The sequence below is a fragment of the Poecilia latipinna genome, unplaced genomic scaffold (assembly GCF_001443285.1).
Source record: "Poecilia latipinna isolate Pla-1442-1.1 unplaced genomic scaffold, P_latipinna-1.0 Scaffold959, whole genome shotgun sequence".
In the NCBI taxonomy this organism is placed as follows: domain Eukaryota; kingdom Metazoa; phylum Chordata; class Actinopteri; order Cyprinodontiformes; family Poeciliidae; genus Poecilia; species Poecilia latipinna.
Genome location: NW_015113575.1, coordinates 78,381 through 94,988, shown reverse-complemented (window position 1 = coordinate 94,988; position 16,608 = coordinate 78,381). Strand labels below are relative to the sequence as shown.

The window sequence follows — 16,608 nt, the reverse complement described above, 5'->3', positions numbered from 1 at the left end:
CAGCTTTTCTTTTTTTTTTTTTTTTTTTGCAATGACCTTTGGTAACTTACAGTCTATTTGGAGGATGTCAGTGTGTGTTTAATGGAGAACTGTGAGGCCAACATTTATCCCCAGGATTGTGTAGACGTATAAATGGCTAAAACACAACATATTAAAAATCACTTCTTGTAAGATTTATGTCAAACTTGATTATCTTGAATGAAACAAAATCTTAATTCACCCATTCACTAAATAGCAATATTATTGAAAATGTCATTATTTGTGTTACACTATTCACCAAGTGAAACACAAATTATGTAAATTAATGCCACATGGAGTGATGTTTCATAACATTTATATCGGTTATTTATTGTCTGAAATATGACATTTAAGATGTTACAGAGAAATAAAACGAACAAACAGCAATATAGGTTTAACAAACAATGTTCAACACTTGACAAATGAGCCTCATCTGAACACATTTTAAAAGTTTTTCAGTATCTGTAACATGCATGTAATGTACTTTTGTACTAATGTAACCTTAATGGACCTTAACCCATTTTCAGAAGTGAGGAAGTCTTCTGCATGTGACAGGAAACATCTTCAACAAACAAGAGAAAATGTCCAGTTGTCTTTTGTTGAAACACGCAGGAACGTGTAAAATCTTCCGTCATGAGGATTATGTTTATCCGCTTCAAGCCATTTTGACATAGATTGCAGAACAGTTTATTGTTCCTGCTTACACATGCAAACATGGAATGCAGACCATCTTAGTGTAAATTATAACAAGATCAAATATAGATTACTTAATTATAAACTCATTAGTTGTAAAATAAAACAACCCCTTTAAATTCTATCTAGTGTTTCTTGTGCTGTTTTTTTTAATTGTCTTTAAAACTATGCAGTAATAGAGAGAAACAATAAGCGTGAAGATAAATGATGTGTAATAAAGGTGCATTCACCTGGGAATTAAAGCAGAAAGTCTCGGCTTGAGGGCATCTTTTCGCATTCGGTATGCACCATAAGCGCTCAGAGAACAGCTTACAGTTATAGTGCGCTATTTAAAGCCATTTGTAGTCAAAGCCATCTTGCACTAGCCAGCTGAAGTACTATGATTCAGGTCCTGACCTGGAGCTGCAGGCCAAAGCTCACATGCATGAAAGCGTTAAAAAAAGAAACACAACTCCTGCATCTACAGGTTGACGTTTTTGTGGCAAACATTCTTTTTAAAGCCATAAAAAAAAAAAAACTGCGTCAACTCTGCTATTCAGGGTTACAGCCTCTTTTCCTGATTAGCCCCAGCGCCTCATCAATAGGCTTGACTGTCTGCTCCGGTCATCCAGACAAACAGCTCTTTCTGCTCAACAGCTCAGAGAGGAGTTAATTATGGCACAGCACATGGCTGGCATACTGGGCCATGGCCTCACCAGCAAAAGAAGCATGAATGTGTCACAAGATGCCCTGCAGTTTGATTCATGTGATAAGAAAGGACACAGAGGCCAACGCTTGAACAGGAGAAAATGCAAAACCAAAACAAAGGAAGAATTTATTTGAAGAAAACAGAAATGATTGGATAGTCAACTAAAATATAGATATCTGTCAGAAACATAATATTTGATATTCTTAGTTAAGACTAGGACAAATAAAATCTATTTCCTCCTTAGGCCTACAATACTCATATTTTTGTTCTGTTATTGATAAGAGACGGTTAGAGACCATGTATATGTTACACAGGCAGGGGATTTGCTTTCTTGTAGAAGCAAAAACTAAAGCCAAGCTAAATCAGAGATAAAGTTAAATCATAAAACGTCAAAAGAAAGCAATAATTTGCATGACGCCACCCAGTGGTGGTGGCTGAAGGACTAATTGTAGATTCTGTTGGGCTTCAAAAGTCTGGATCTCAGTTTCAATATGTAAAATCAGGCGGTGAGAATGCAAAGTTGGAAAATCCATAAGCAGCTCCAAGTTCAGTACCCAACATGGATGCTGCATTTTGCAGCATCTGTACTAAAAAGCTTGAATTTCCATGTTCTGTGTTGAAAATATTAGATGGAAATCCTCCAGAACATAGAATAATGACTTGGAAACTCAAATGGTGTACATAGTTTTTGTAAATATATTTCTTTACTGATAACACTAACACTACTAGCATTTTGATTTGCATTATGGATGTGCAGCAACTGTGTGATGCCTTCATGTTAATCTGGACCAAAATCTCTAAGGAATATTTCCAACTTATTGTTAAGGATATGTTGTAATTAAAAAAACATTGAACAGAAAAAGGGTTTGAACCTGTACACACAATTTGTGTCTAACAAAGCGGCCAGTGACTATAATATTTGTATGGACATTAAGCTGTTGCACAGTTTGATAACACCTGGTTGCCTCCAAAAAAAACACGCGTTGTGCAGGACCACCTATCTGCATCTCTTTCCTCAGATTAGCTTTACTTTAACTAAACCTCAGTCGTGTTTGCTGTGAAACAGATAAGGCTCTCAGTTTGTTGTTGTGGGATCACCTCTTTGCCTTTTCGCTCTCGTCATCTCATAACGATTGCCTGGCCTCCAGTGTGTTGACAAGAGCTGTGTTGGCTTTTTCCTGAGGGCTTCATTTTCTTCCAGTGATGCATTCAGCAGCCCACCCCCACATCCCATCAAACACACTCCAATGAAGATCTCATTTTGCTCTTGTTAGAGTTCATTGACTAAATAAATTACTGACAGATACTGAAGCCGAAGCATAATGTTACCAGGGTTAATATTTAAAATAACTGGATTAATCACTTTCACTGTTTTCCTTTCATTTACTCCTGGTAGGTTGTCTGCAGATGGAGAACATGGAGATTTTAGGTGCAGCCAAGGAACTAAAGTAAACCTGGCAATCTGCAAATGCCCTGGTTGGTTTTATTGTGCATTTTAAACATTTCAAACAGGTGAGAACATGTTAGCCCCTATGAAAACTAATGCAGCTGTCAGTTTTCAGACTCTGCATCTCTGTGTAGCATCAACAGCATCAAGATCATCCGCAGCTATGAGTGTTTTTGCCTCTGCTTTAGTTTTCTTTTTCCAGGTAGTGAAAAGCAACAACCTCAAAGCACGAGGATTAATAATGCAGAAGAAGACAGGCAGCGTATTGATTGATTGATCGAGTAAGTGCCATTATCCTCCAATCAGTCAAAAAAGGCAATTAAGAGCTTGACACAGAGTGACGTCACATGCTGCCCTCTGGTGGATGGAAACGTACAATAAGCACAACAGAACTATATTTTGAGCTGATTTATTACATTTCAACTAATAAATTAAATAGCATAAATCAACATATTTACAGAGACTAATTGAGGGAATCCATTCATAAACAAAACGCTAAACTTTACTATAATTACATGGATTACGCGACTCTCCCACAGCGGCAAAGTCAATAACATGATGCAATCTGAAATAGTTCCTCAGCTGGATAAAATTTTATTATCTGGCTTTAAATGATCACCTGAGTGAATCTGAATAGTGCTGGAATAAACTGAACTGATTCAAAATTAATTTGGACCAGTTTGATTCTGGAAAACTGGATATAAACTGGATCTGTCTTGATATTTGGTGGAACTTATGAATAAACTGAATCAAACTATTTCTTCTTTTTCTTCCCAATCACCTTCAGTAGCCAATGAGGCTCAGTAAATCTATATTAAAATATAGAATGTTTAGTTAAAATACAATCCTATGTTGTAAAAAAAACATGTTTTAAAAATTAAGAAATAATGTAAGATTACAGTTGTTTTTCATTTCAGTTTAATGTTTTTTTTGTAACTTGTGTTAAAACATCATTTTCATTTTCCTTCTTTCCCCTTTGTTCTGTAACAAACTCATAAATAGTAAGAACATTTTACTGGAACAATGTTGCATTTTAAACCTTAAAATTCAAATACAAATTCAGGACAAGAAACATGGATTATTCTCCAACTCTCTAAAGTTGTCGATATGTTTCTTAAATGTCAGGTGTTTTTGACACAAGTTCGTAAAATCAAAATTGATTTTAAACTAAATCTACCACCAGATGTCCCATTTAAGATTTATGTTGGAACATAGAAAATTGTTAAAATTGTGATCATGTTTTACTTGTAAAGAATTGTTGGTATCTATGCGACTTCCAAGATATTTGCTGTCTGCTCATAACGGACAACAAATAACTGTAAAGCTTGTGAAACTATTTGGTATATAATACACATTTTGTACTTTTATGTACAGTAGCAACAATTTCCAAAAGAAAGTTTTTCTGTTTAAAGAGCCAAGGTGAAGACAGTGATTTAATTAATTGAAAAGTGTATATAATACTTTTGTGTGTGGCCTAAATAACGTTGAAGCTGCAGGTTGAAGACCCAGAAGTGTGCAGGAAATAATATACAAAGGGAGCAAGTGTTTCTTTTTTTTAGTTAATAGAACTTTATTTAATTTTATATCTGCATTCTCATTCAAAAGGCAAGAAAATAGAAAAGGAGACAGAAAGTGGATCATGAATATAAATATACAAAGAGAAGGTTTGTTTTTACAACCAGTAACAATCAAGAAATTAAATTAACCATATTTGACATGAGGCACAGCCATCTGAATTACGAAAAGCAAATTCTGCCAGAAGCCGCATTGGACACAGGCCAAATGGTAATTAACATTTAACTTCGTGCAACTGCCCAACATTAAAAATGTACCATAACATTGTCCCACAGGCAACAAAACACTTTGCTTTGCTTCCAGTGCACCATCTTCTCCTTCCCATACTTTGGCAAAGCTACATATTTACAAGTCAGTCTTGATGTTTTCCAGAACTTGTGCGCATCATTTCTCCCGTTGAAATGGAAAATATGAAAAACTCCAAAATACACAGTGACACACCCATGCAGATACAGTCAAGTTTTTCTGTAAAACACATGGCACGGGTCAAACAGCTCCAGCTGGTCCATCAGAAAGAGAAGCACAGTAGTACAGTCAGGATGTAGAACAGGATGACTGAATAGGCCACATTGGTCAGAACTGGCACGGGTTTACTTCTGTTACCATAAAACATCCACTTACAGTCAAATTCCAAACCCCAATTAAAATCATCAGAAGCCACATTCACAAATAGTACAATTAAGAACTTGGCACAAACTCTGACAAAGTATTTACTGAACGTGCAGATTAACGAGAGATACTCGTTGAAATACACAGAAGTCAAGATGCTAGTGCAACCGTACAGTAAATAGGAGTAAGATTGATTTCAACATAACACAATAAATAAAGGATGATAAAGCAAATACTAAGGACAAAATCCAACAACCAGCAAAAACAGCTAAGTTACAATTTCCAGACGGGAATTCAACAAAAGGCACATACATTATGTACCGGCCAACAGACGCACATGCTCAGGCACTGACGTTTAGTACGGGATCTGGTTTTGGTAGTACTGGAGCATATCGTACGTTCGGCTCCTGTACGTAACAGAAAAGAGGAATCAGTCAGAAAAAATAAATAAAAATTCTGGAGTTTAACACTGAAAAATGAAACGTGGATCAAATTCACCGACCTGTTGCTGAGGAAGCAGTTCTGGATGACTTTAATGATGAAGGAAGCTGCATCTTTCTCACTCATGCCAGGGTTGAATCGTTGACTGCATGTACAGAAACATTATAAGCAACAACAGCTAGTGGTATTTTAAACACTATTTTAAACACTAAATCACCAAAAGTCGAGCGGGACTCACGTGAGTAGTTTGATGGTCTGCCCTCTGAAGCAGGGAAGTCCTGTGTCCAGCATGAGATTTACTAAAGAGACCACGGCGTCCATGTAGGGCCTGAATCAATGCAGGAAAATGGATTATTATCATCATTTCAAAACTATCTCACTGTGCAGTTATCATTTACTCTAGGCTGGTGGTGCTCCCTCTAGGTGATGGGCAATGTCATTACAGGAAGCCACAAGTTGGTTCCTGATATTTCTTTGATTAATTAAACATTGCCCGTTTTTTTAATCGGTCCTCCTGAGATTGGGGACTAAAGATGGGCTTCGGTCTCTTCGCAAGCTCACCTCACAGCCAGGTATCCCCTCACACACATCTCCATGAACCACTTGAAGGGCGTCGCCTCCATCTTCCCACCCATGATCATCACCATCTCATCCGTCAGTTTGATATCCGGCTCCCAGCCAAGATTCCCTCCAGGAGAACTTTCAAACATGAACCCAAAGTCTAAAAGGCATAAACAGCCACAAACGTGATGGTTAAAGGTTGGGACTCTCTAGTGCAACATGATATTTTGCCACTATAAATACACATGAGGCTACTTTAAAACAGCTATAAATATTGTGGATAAAAGATTAAATAAAAGGAATAACTATACATTCAAAGATTTTTGTTTTCACTGTAGCTATAATTAGTGACGTCCAACAATTTCTAGAAAAAATATAGCTGATATTTACTATATTTCAATATATACTTTACTTTTTAAAGCGCTTGTTTTCTAGACATATTTAATTGGCAACACATCATTTCTTGCTTCCCAGAGGTATAAATATGTCAGCGGCTCTCTTTTTTGTTATAGTAAGAAAGTCGAGAGAACATGGGATTTATTAAGGAAGATGTGTGTTTATATCAGAAAAAAAAAGAAAACAAACTCAGACTCTGACAGAACTGCAGCAAGAAATTTGAAACTCTACTTTATAAATCAAAAATAAATATATTTTAAGGTTGTTTTTTCTTTTCTTACACATCTTCACCAGGAGTGCCAATATATGTGAGAGGTTCTTTATATTTTGCAAATGTTGCCAGAGTTTTTAAAGTTTTCTTTCCATGCACAGATGTTTTGCGAAACTGTTGCAAAAACATTCCAGAGAGACGAAAACAAAAAACATGCTGCACCGATGTGAATGAGATGGCCCTGGCTGTCCAGCATGATGTTGCCGTTGTGTCTGTCTTTTATCTGCAGCAGGAAGAGCAGCAAGCTGTACGCTGCCATACTGCGGATGAAGTTATATCGTGCCTGGAAAGACAAGCATTAGTGGGGATGTAAGTCTGCACTGCAGCGACAGGAACATTTGGATGAATAATGTCAGGAAGCCTCTGTGAGTTTACCTTCTGAAATGCGAGTGTGGATTCGTCTCCATACTGATTCCTGAAGTAATCGTACATGCCAAAGTCGGTCTGTCGGCCCAGTTGGTCCCGAGACTTGCAGTCAGGGATGCACTCAATCACTCCACACTAAGAAAGCAGAGATATTTCATGTATATAAAAAGGCTGAATTACAGAAAGTATGTCCATAACTTCATAATTCAACACTTGAGTTTGTAGTTTCTATTTAAGGTCTACTCTGTAGTAACTAAGTAAATAGGGATCATGTACATTTTTCACATTAGCACCACAATTTCCAGAATGTTCAGCCCCTTTAGCTGGATTTCAAAGTTACATAGAGAAAATCACTTTAAATTTAAAGTTAATAAACTTGTAAAATAGTGATGCTTTCAACCTGCTAAAACAGGACAACGTATGCATGTATGCGTGTATCTTTTAGACAACGTGACGGGGTATAAAGTATCTGCCAAATATTTTTCCTTTCACTTATTTTCTTTTTAGAAATAAAATAAATAAAAAGGGAAGTAATTCCACACTATTTTAGACTTTAGAGGAACCCTATGTGAGTCGGTACCTCTTCTTTTACGAGGGTTTTGAGTTGGTATGTTTTAGTTCTTGAAAGCTTTTGTACAATTAATTTGGACCGGTTACCCTTTCATACTCCCTTTTCCTACAGGTACAAATCTTGTGATATTTTTCGACTTCTTAGTGTCAGGAAGAGTAAAGTCTTACTCCAGGTGCTGTGGCGACCACTCTGTACGGAAATACATAGAGATCCAGCCCCACCATCTGGAAGATGTTCTTGAACAGGCTGATGATCTGCAGAGCCAACATGTCCTGAAAACACACAAAAAAACTAAATGGTAAGAAAAAGATAATCTGTTAAAAGATGATCTGTGATGACATCAGGCAATCGAGCAATCGAGACCTGTCTGCAGTCGTCTCCAACTTTGAAGATTGCCGCCTGCCAGCAGGCACTGGCCTCTTCCTCAACGTCCTTCTCATCCTCAGAACGTAATTGGCACCGAAGACCTGAAGGAAGTTGTGCAAAATATTGAGAATGTATAAATCTTTACATGTTGTGGGCAATTTATCACACAAAGTTGAATACTTTGTTTGACCAACAGTACCTTCTTTTTCCAGCTCACTCACTCCACATCTCTTAACTTTGAACTTGGCCAAGTACGGTGCTTTGGCAGCACTGAGTAGAGGTGCAAGAGGGAGAAAGTGATTTTTAAACTTTTTACAGACAAAGATAATTTGCTAATTCTGATCGTTTGTGGTTGATTTGTAACCCACCTCTGCATGGGAGTACCGGACTTATAATCTATGTCCAAAACTATGGCCTCAGGGTTACTGGGAAGGTAACAGCCATGCTGGACTTTAATCTGCGCCAATGCCTCCAGACAGGCCTTCTTCCTCTCTTCCCCTTTAGGAATAGGTCTGAAAAAGACAAACAAAAACAAGTTAAAAACAAGTTTTCCAATCTCTGTGTTTGAATGTTTGTTACTTAGACTACTGAGCTCTATGGGCATCAAACTAAATGACTGCAGACCACAAGTGACAGCGTTCTTCTGATGCAAGTCACAGAGGAGAGTCACTAATACTGAGAGGAGGCCTGGGGACAGCAGAGATTTCTCCCCTGTTGTTGCAATTAGTGCTGTAATGAGGGCAGAGGGGAAACTTTCCGCCTCTTGTGAGCTGACAGAACACCTTCTGTCAGAAACCAGCTCATTGGCTCCAAATATTCACTGACATATGATAACACAGCAAAGTGTTTTCCAGGGCAATAGATAATGAAAATGACAGAGGAGCAAATAGTCACTAAATTAATGAACAACAAAGGGATTCAGAGGCAGGAAGTGAAACAAAACACCTTCGCCGTTGGGAAAACGCATCATAAACCTCAACAGATTACCTGCCGTGTTTTCCTCAACAAAAACTACTCACTAGTAACTTTAAGACTAAAAGAGAAGATCAGCATTCTTTATGTTTCACTCACTGTCAGTAAGTTTGACTAGAAATGTATGCATTGGCACCATGACCTAAGACAGTATTTAACAGGACAAATGGTTAAATACTAACGATATAGAGGATAAACACATGAATGTATGTCCTCTATACATTCAAATGTATAGAGGATAAAGTTAGGAGTGTTATGGGAATTATAAAAATAGTAGATTGGAATAATAAAAAAAAAAGATTTACAATTTTTTGAATGTTATTCGTCATTAGAACTTTGCAAAGAGATTTATGTCAAGGACCTTTTTTTGTTCCAACAGGGCCTGTTACATGAGACATTACATGATGGTGGTGTTTTTGTAAATAGTAACATTATATGTCAGTTTTACCCACTCCTTTCACTGTGGTTCTAAATGCTCTTATTGTCACTTTTGAATTTTATTATGCTTTTTTCCTGTGTTACAGCAGTGAAAGCCTCTTTTTTTTTTCTCATCCCTAAAGCCAATCAATGAACAGCAGCCTGTTCACGTCACATTTTGGTCCTGCTCAGCTCCAATGATCCCTGCTCCCAATCAGGGATTAAAAAAGCAAGTATTAGGATGGAAAAACTAGAAATGGAAACCCTTACAAAGTGGGCTGAGTACAGCAGAACCGTAGCTGTCTCCTTTGATGAACAACCATCCTTAGAGTCAGTGGAAAATGGGAACGTGAGGCTTCAAGGTGGGAAAAAAAAACAACCTTTAAAGGATGCAGTTATGTTCAGGTTTAAAGAGCTCCTACTTGATAATGGCGGACACGTTGGTGATCTTGTTGAAGAAGTCAAACTCTCTTTGGTAAAAGTCTTTGGCTGGGCCAGACAGAGATCCAATGATCTCCTCCACCATCTCTTCCAGCAGCTCCCCGATGTCCGCTGCATAAACAATCAAAAACAAAAATAAAAAGCAGACCATTTTTTTGCAGTCTTAACCCCTCAGGATGTGTTGTTTGTGTGCTCATGTTGATTCTGGATAAATATCTCACGGTCTTTATGGTGTCCCTCCTCGTCCAGGAACATGTTGGTCTTCATGTTCCAGATGAACTGGTGAGCCAGCAGCTGAGACTTCTGAGCAGCCCACAGGATGTACTCTCTCACATAGCCCATCTAGATTTGCAAAAATGGATAAAGTTAGGAGTGCAAGCACACTGAAAGAGTTTAAATAAATTTGCCACATCAGAAAATGAAGTGCCCACCTTATCGTACCGAAGGGCTTGGACAATTTGAGGAATATAAAATAAAATAGCATCCTAGTAACAAAATAAATGAGAAAAAAAATACTTTTAATGCATCCGTTTTGACTTATTAATACAAATTTTGCAATACTAATAGTAATTGTACATATTTTACGTGTGTATTTGCGTACAGGAGGAAAGGAGCGTAGCACTTTGACCCCATACTGGGCCGTGAGAGGGTGAGGAGGGTACATGGAGGAGAAGTAGGACAGTCCAGTTGGTGGATCTACTGGCGCCCAGCACAGGATATGACTCAGTTCTGGGGAGTCCGCATCAATTGTATGGCAGGTCACCAAGAACTGAAGGAAAAAGTATGAAGAATATAATTACATCACTTGGCCAACAAGGTGCAAAGAAAAGCCTCCAGAGGAAGCTCTGTTAATGAGTCATTTAGGTGTGTGTACAAATAAAACAGGTTGTAAAAATAAATTATGTAGAAAATGATTCAGCTCTTTGGGGACGACTGGTCTCCTGTTTCTTCTTTAAACACAGAGCTCATTAAGAGTTTGTTCAAGCAGAGCAAAACGACAAGGACAACAGGAACCTTCCAGAACAAAACATCAACTATGAGATCAGTGAGCAGCTTTTAATCAAAAACTTTAAGGCAAAGTGAGCGAACCTTCACTGCTTCAGGAACGTCACACACAGCAGCTGGATCCATTCGTACCAGACGCGTCACTTCAGACACAATGGACTTTGAGTTTTTAAATCTGAAACACACACAACACAAAACTGAGAACGTACGCACTGATGAAGAAGCAGCAATAAAGACGTAAAAAAATAAATAAATAAAAGGATTCACCCTTTAAAAACTGAACTTCAATATTTACATACAAATAAAAAAACGAATACATATTTTTAATTAAACCCATTGAGGTTTAATTCCTGTTAATTTGTGTACCTGGCAGGCAGCTGCAGAGCCAGGTGGGGAGATATGGTCCAGGCCATGTTGACGTTGTCTTTCCCCTGTTTTTCTGACAAACTGATGTATTTGGACCTCCAGTTGGCAATGCTGGTTTCCACCGACTGCTCTGTTGCGATGGCGAGCTCCTGAGTGGATAACGGGTTGTACCAGATAGTCAGACGCTCGATCTCACTGGCCTGGGGAAAAGCATAAAGACCTTTCATCATCAAGGACCAGGTTCTGTACTTGCCTTTGCTACAGTATATTTACAAATTACAAAAGTTAATGAAGGTGAATACCAGTAAAGCCAGTAACAGAATCCTGCGTTTCATGTAATATTTGTGCAGCTCGGATCCTCGGTTGTTTACTTTAGATAGTCCTAAAAAAAAAAAAAAAAAAATGACAGAAACAGATGAGTGATCTGTATGTCTATAGTAAACCAAAATAAGAAGGAAGGTTTAATTATGCTATTCTGAGAGTTTCACCTGACTTCTTGGAAATGGTGGACATCCCGGAGGTCAAAGGGTAAGTGTTGATCCATCCCTGGGCAATCTGCTGCCTCTGACCAACAACTGCGTCCAGACTGTTCCGGCTATCTGCAACTGCCATTACAGATAGGCCTTTCAATGACATCTCCTGGGGATCTAGACAAACACTAGTATCACAAAGCCATCCTAAATTCAGAACACATGTACGGTTTCTGAAGATCCTTTTTTTTCCCCATAAATCTGATTTGACTAGCAAGGAAATTCCTTTTAGTTGAGATATTAGTGAATTCTCCGTGTGTCTGAATGGATGATTCATTTATTTCCTGTGAAAGACCAGACCGTTTGTCAATGTTCTACCTGGTGGGACCAGCTGGGTGGCAGTCAGGTACTTCTTGTCAGACAGCAGGCAGGCATAGAACTTTATCATTATGCTGATGTCTTCTCTGAGCCTCTTATCTGCCTGAGTGGGAAACCTGGGTGCAACACTACAGAAAAACAGACAAAAAAAGGCGTTTATGACAAAATATTCAGTTTAAAATCCAAAAATATAGATTCCTATTCAATCTAAACTCATTTTAAACCCCCTTTTGTACCTGAAGAAGTCGAAGGCTGTGGAATAGATCTTTTCTCGCAGCATATTTCTGATAGTGGCGTTTGTCACAACATCAGCATGTAGTAGAGTTAAACCCAAAGTCAGCAGTCTGAAGGGAAGGAAAGTTCATGTCATACTGGACTAGTTCAGTGGTTTTTCAGTATTTTTACTAATCAGAGTGATGTTTTGATGATGACAAATAATACCTGAATCTTGGCCCAATGGCAGCGACGTGTCGGTTCATGTTGCTTTTGGATCCTCCGATACTCAGTGAAAGAGATCTCTGCAAAATGGAAATGAAGATCTCCACCTGGTCTGCACTGCTGTATTTGGCTATCTCGAACCTCTGCACCAGGAACTGAAAGCAGAGCAGGAAAAGGTTTGGTGCGAGTCAGAATTAAAATAGTCCAGCAGTAGGTACGGGATGAACAAGGATGTTTTCTGTCTTAAAACAATTCAGGCAGGACAGATGTACTAAAACTCCCTTTTCTATATTTGGAGAGGTCAACCAAGATTAAAACAGCAGCTCGTTTAAAAAGTGTGTCTGTATTAATTTAATTCATTCAATTGCTTTCTGAATGCAAATAGGATGAGAAAAAAGCCACTGAAATACAAAAATAAGCAAAACTACTCAGTTAGCGCTAAAACACTGACGTTTACAGTGATAACTTGACAAAATGTGAAAAGTTCAAGATTATGAATACTTTTGCTGGGCATGCAAACCTTTAGTCTTCTAATTTTTTCAACACCTCACTGAGAGTGCAAAAGTACATTTTAAGTGTTTTTCCCACAGCAACAACTTCTACACTACAGAGCACTGTTTGTACGATTCGATAGGGCTATTTTGTAAGGTCTGTAAAAACCAAAACTATGAAGTAATAGTCAGTCAGGTAGCAGCTGGACAAAGTATGAGCACGTGATTTCTGATGAACAAACATTTGAATTGTTCTTCCTACAGTTTCACATTACTTTAACATTACCATAACACCAGTGAAATTAAAACATAAAAATTCAAAAAGAAAAGATCAAAACTGAACTCATCTGACTGACCTCTATCCAGAGGAAGTGAGGTACGACATCGGGAGCGCAGGGTGCAGGCTGGCTTCCCTCCGAGACAGCTAGGGGTCCGGCCCCGACTTGAGTTTCTGAAAACAAACCCATCTTCAGCTCCACGCTCATCTGCCACGCTCCGGCCATCTCACGCATGAACTAAAACGGAAAGAATTACAATATTTAAACACAAAGATGCACAGGCGTTTTTTAATATATTGGTGACATATTTTTTTAAAAATACGTAGGAAATACATACTGGCACTTCCACCCCATTGTGTGCAGCAAGCAGCCATTCCCAGCAGGCGATAGCAGTTTCCATCCCATGCTCTGAAAACATCTTCAGCGGAGACCAGCACACATGGTGCAGCAGCTGTGGATCACAGTCTGAAAGCACAAAATCACATCGCAAATTCATATTTTGATTTTATGAGACAGAATGGCCGAGAGCTGATACTCACTTTTGGTATTTATAAGCAGAGCGGCCATCTTGAACATGCATTGCGTGAAGGCTTCAGGGTCTTTTCTTTCCAGAGCGCTGGTCATCTGACTGATCATCAGCTTGGTAAGGTCAGAGTGGCTGTGAGTTGCTTCTGAAAACTGGATCATACCAGCCACCTAATGAAAAAAAAAAACACAAACAGATTGATGAATTATGCAGTCTGAATAAAATCTGCAGGAAACTAATTTAATGCTAAGCTTTACCTCTCCAGTGTACCGGTTCCTCAGGTTGAGTGATGCCATAAAGTTGGAGTAATCCTTCTTCACACACCCTGGTCTCTCTGTCAGCTGAGTCACCTACAGAGAAAACACACTTTGTAAAACTTAAGACCAAACAGCGAAAAGCCTGTAGAGTAAAACATGCATCTTTGCAGTAACCGTTTAAGATAAAATTATCATGCAATGCTTAAACCTTGTCTCTCTGTATTTAGTGTTGAGACCAACCTGAGGGAAAGCAGCCTAGTGTTGGCAGCACGATGGAAGACAGCATCAGTTTAACCAGTTAGCCAAATGGGCAACCACCCATTCAACCCAACCGTCCATTGCAGGTAAGTAACCAGGAAAGCCGTAAATCAGCCAAGCAACCAGGAAGGCAGTTAAATAAAGACAAACACATCAAATGAAGCAAATAAAAAGACAGATTGAGCAGAATGCAAGCACAGGAGCATATAAGAAATGCTCAGCAAGCAAAATAACGTCACACAGAGCATGCACACACACAGCATACAGTTCCGTAAGCAGGCAGATATCGGTTGTTTACAGGCCAACTGTATGGGTTTCAAACTGAGTGCAATATGTTTGCACAAAACAAGACTTCATCAGTGGCAAGAAAAAAGCCAGGTGGCTGCCATAAATGGCACATGTGCTCTTGAAAAAGAAAGCAATCAATACCGAAGTTTAATAAGTAACCAGCCAGTGGGCAATATAAGGTAGCAATATTTATTGGAGGTACCAGAAATATAGATATTGATGATGACCAATAACAGACATGTGTTATATAATTCTGTACACTTTCAACACTCTGAAAATACATGACCACACGGCTGACGTTGTTCCCCTGCTTTGGTTAAATATCCCTCAATCCTTTGAGGCATTACTGTTACATGCTGAAACAAATATCACATGATCAACCCGTCTCCAACCGAGACACACACACAAGTGACAAGATAAAAATCAACACTGTCCATTAATACCACCCCAGTTTTACTCATCGCACCAAAACATATGTTAAAAATGAATAACATCGGCTGATATTAGCATTAATCTCTATTCATGCTGTATAATTTTGACAGCATGAAAAAGAGAAAATGCACTATTAGTGTGGACCCATTTTTTGTTTTTCTTGTTTCATTGAGGTTGTGTGTTGTATCATCACTACCCTCCAGAAAAACATGTTTTCAAATAAATTATTAAATTGCGATTCATGCCCAAGATGTAAACTGTGTTTGCTTACATCTAGCTAAAAGGGTTTAGTAATCGCTTGCCATTCAATAGGTACATCACAATTTTTATAGCCATCTAGTTTTTATCTTTATTTAATCTAATTTTTTTAAATTATGCTGATTTGAAGTATGTGTTATTGTGCATCTGTGACTCACCCCCAGTGTAGTGCTCTGCCTGTTGTAGCCTGCAAAGTGCAGAATGCTTTCTGTGGCCATGGCGAGGCCTGTGTGCTGAGTGAGTCCTGACACCCAAATCTGATGTTTGTTCAGGTACTCCTGCATGAAAATTACCAGAAAACATTAACCTCATAAAATACTTTTGTAAAGCCAATCTTGACTTGATTATTCTGGTAAAAAAAAAAAAAAAATCCATTGACTTTATTACATCTGTCAGTGATAAAACAAAAAACCTACCTGTAGGTGGGACTTTGTGACCGAAGGGGCCCATTTCATTGCTTCTTTTAAGATCTCACCACAGCGTGCCGCAAAGTCCTTAACGATGCTCTGCAATGAAATGCAAATGTAAAACTTACTCATTAAGAACATGAGCAAATATTTTCACTAAATGAGGTACAGAAATTAACTTCACTCTTTAACTTATTTCAGCACAGTGTATCACATTATCAAAAACTAATATTTGTACCAGTTATCACTTTATTTTTTGTTATAAAATATACTCTGAGGATTCACACTAAAATCGATACATATGTGTAAAATAATACTACGCTGCCCTCTAGTGTCCAAATGTGGTTTCACAAGTCAGACTCACCTCTCGAGCTTCGTATGTGTCTGGAACAGTAATCCTGTAAGGTGTGTCTGGAATGTCATAGTAAGGTTGATCCTTGTGAATGTCCTAAATAAAGAACAAGGAAATGTATCATTTATTATATAACTTCAAACATTTAAACCATTACAACTGCTGGGCCGGGAGTCAAAAATTATTTCTTAACAGTAAGTGAAAATAATGCAAGATACAATGATGCTTATTGACTGTTATATATTTAATTTTCAAAAAAATAATCAAATTCCTGCCTGTTCTTCTAGTTTATTTCCAAAGTTGTTGTTTTTTTGTTTTTTGTTTTTTTTGCTCTCATATTTTGATATTCTAATCTACCACCTCAGGTTCAAACTGCACGATTTTTCCATTCAACACATTTAAAAATCTGGAAAATGTCCTTGTTTTGTGTCCGGCCTTTATATTAAGTAGAAACCTGACCAACTGAGAACAGCTTTCAACAATCATCACATTGAGGGATTTCCCCCCCCCCCCCCCCCCCACCCCCACCCCATTCTTGACCATACTGAAAAAGTCAAAAGAAAAAAGGAACT

At 38.2% G+C, this 16,608-nt stretch overlaps 1 protein-coding gene across 3 annotated transcripts in view; it reads right to left on the bottom strand.

Moving 5' to 3' along the window:
- Positions 1 to 4,957: 4,957 nt before the first annotated feature.
- Positions 4,958 to 16,608, bottom strand: part of pi4kab (phosphatidylinositol 4-kinase, catalytic, alpha b) — a 32,122-nt gene continuing 20,471 nt past the window's right edge. Inside the window, exons 27-55 of one of the 3 annotated variants that reach the window (XM_015049749.1) lie at positions 16,049 to 16,132; positions 15,694 to 15,783; positions 15,436 to 15,555; positions 14,282 to 14,296; positions 14,042 to 14,134; positions 13,798 to 13,954; positions 13,596 to 13,723; positions 13,337 to 13,495; positions 12,493 to 12,644; positions 12,288 to 12,395; positions 12,052 to 12,179; positions 11,692 to 11,850; positions 11,506 to 11,585; positions 11,204 to 11,403; positions 10,922 to 11,012; positions 10,434 to 10,601; positions 10,264 to 10,317; positions 10,054 to 10,174; positions 9,814 to 9,943; positions 8,371 to 8,514; positions 8,202 to 8,272; positions 8,000 to 8,103; positions 7,804 to 7,908; positions 7,075 to 7,200; positions 6,862 to 6,982; positions 6,033 to 6,192; positions 5,710 to 5,799; positions 5,533 to 5,616; positions 4,958 to 5,437 (exon numbers count right to left, since the gene is read on the bottom strand). In XM_015049749.1, coding sequence (XP_014905235.1) covers positions 5,386 to 5,437; positions 5,533 to 5,616; positions 5,710 to 5,799; positions 6,033 to 6,192; positions 6,862 to 6,982; positions 7,075 to 7,200; positions 7,804 to 7,908; positions 8,000 to 8,103; positions 8,202 to 8,272; positions 8,371 to 8,514; positions 9,814 to 9,943; positions 10,054 to 10,174; positions 10,264 to 10,317; positions 10,434 to 10,601; positions 10,922 to 11,012; positions 11,204 to 11,403; positions 11,506 to 11,585; positions 11,692 to 11,850; positions 12,052 to 12,179; positions 12,288 to 12,395; positions 12,493 to 12,644; positions 13,337 to 13,495; positions 13,596 to 13,723; positions 13,798 to 13,954; positions 14,042 to 14,134; positions 14,282 to 14,296; positions 15,436 to 15,555; positions 15,694 to 15,783; positions 16,049 to 16,132 — 3,294 coding nt within the window. In that variant the 3' untranslated portion in view covers positions 4,958 to 5,385. The remainder of the gene's footprint in view (positions 5,438 to 5,532; positions 5,617 to 5,709; positions 5,800 to 6,032; positions 6,193 to 6,861; positions 6,983 to 7,074; positions 7,201 to 7,803; positions 7,909 to 7,999; positions 8,104 to 8,201; positions 8,273 to 8,370; positions 8,515 to 9,813; positions 9,944 to 10,053; positions 10,175 to 10,263; positions 10,318 to 10,433; positions 10,602 to 10,921; positions 11,013 to 11,203; positions 11,404 to 11,505; positions 11,586 to 11,691; positions 11,851 to 12,051; positions 12,180 to 12,287; positions 12,396 to 12,492; positions 12,645 to 13,336; positions 13,496 to 13,595; positions 13,724 to 13,797; positions 13,955 to 14,041; positions 14,135 to 14,281; positions 14,297 to 15,435; positions 15,556 to 15,693; positions 15,784 to 16,048; positions 16,133 to 16,608) is intronic. The other 2 variants (XM_015049752.1, XM_015049751.1) reach the window with 2 other exon arrangements.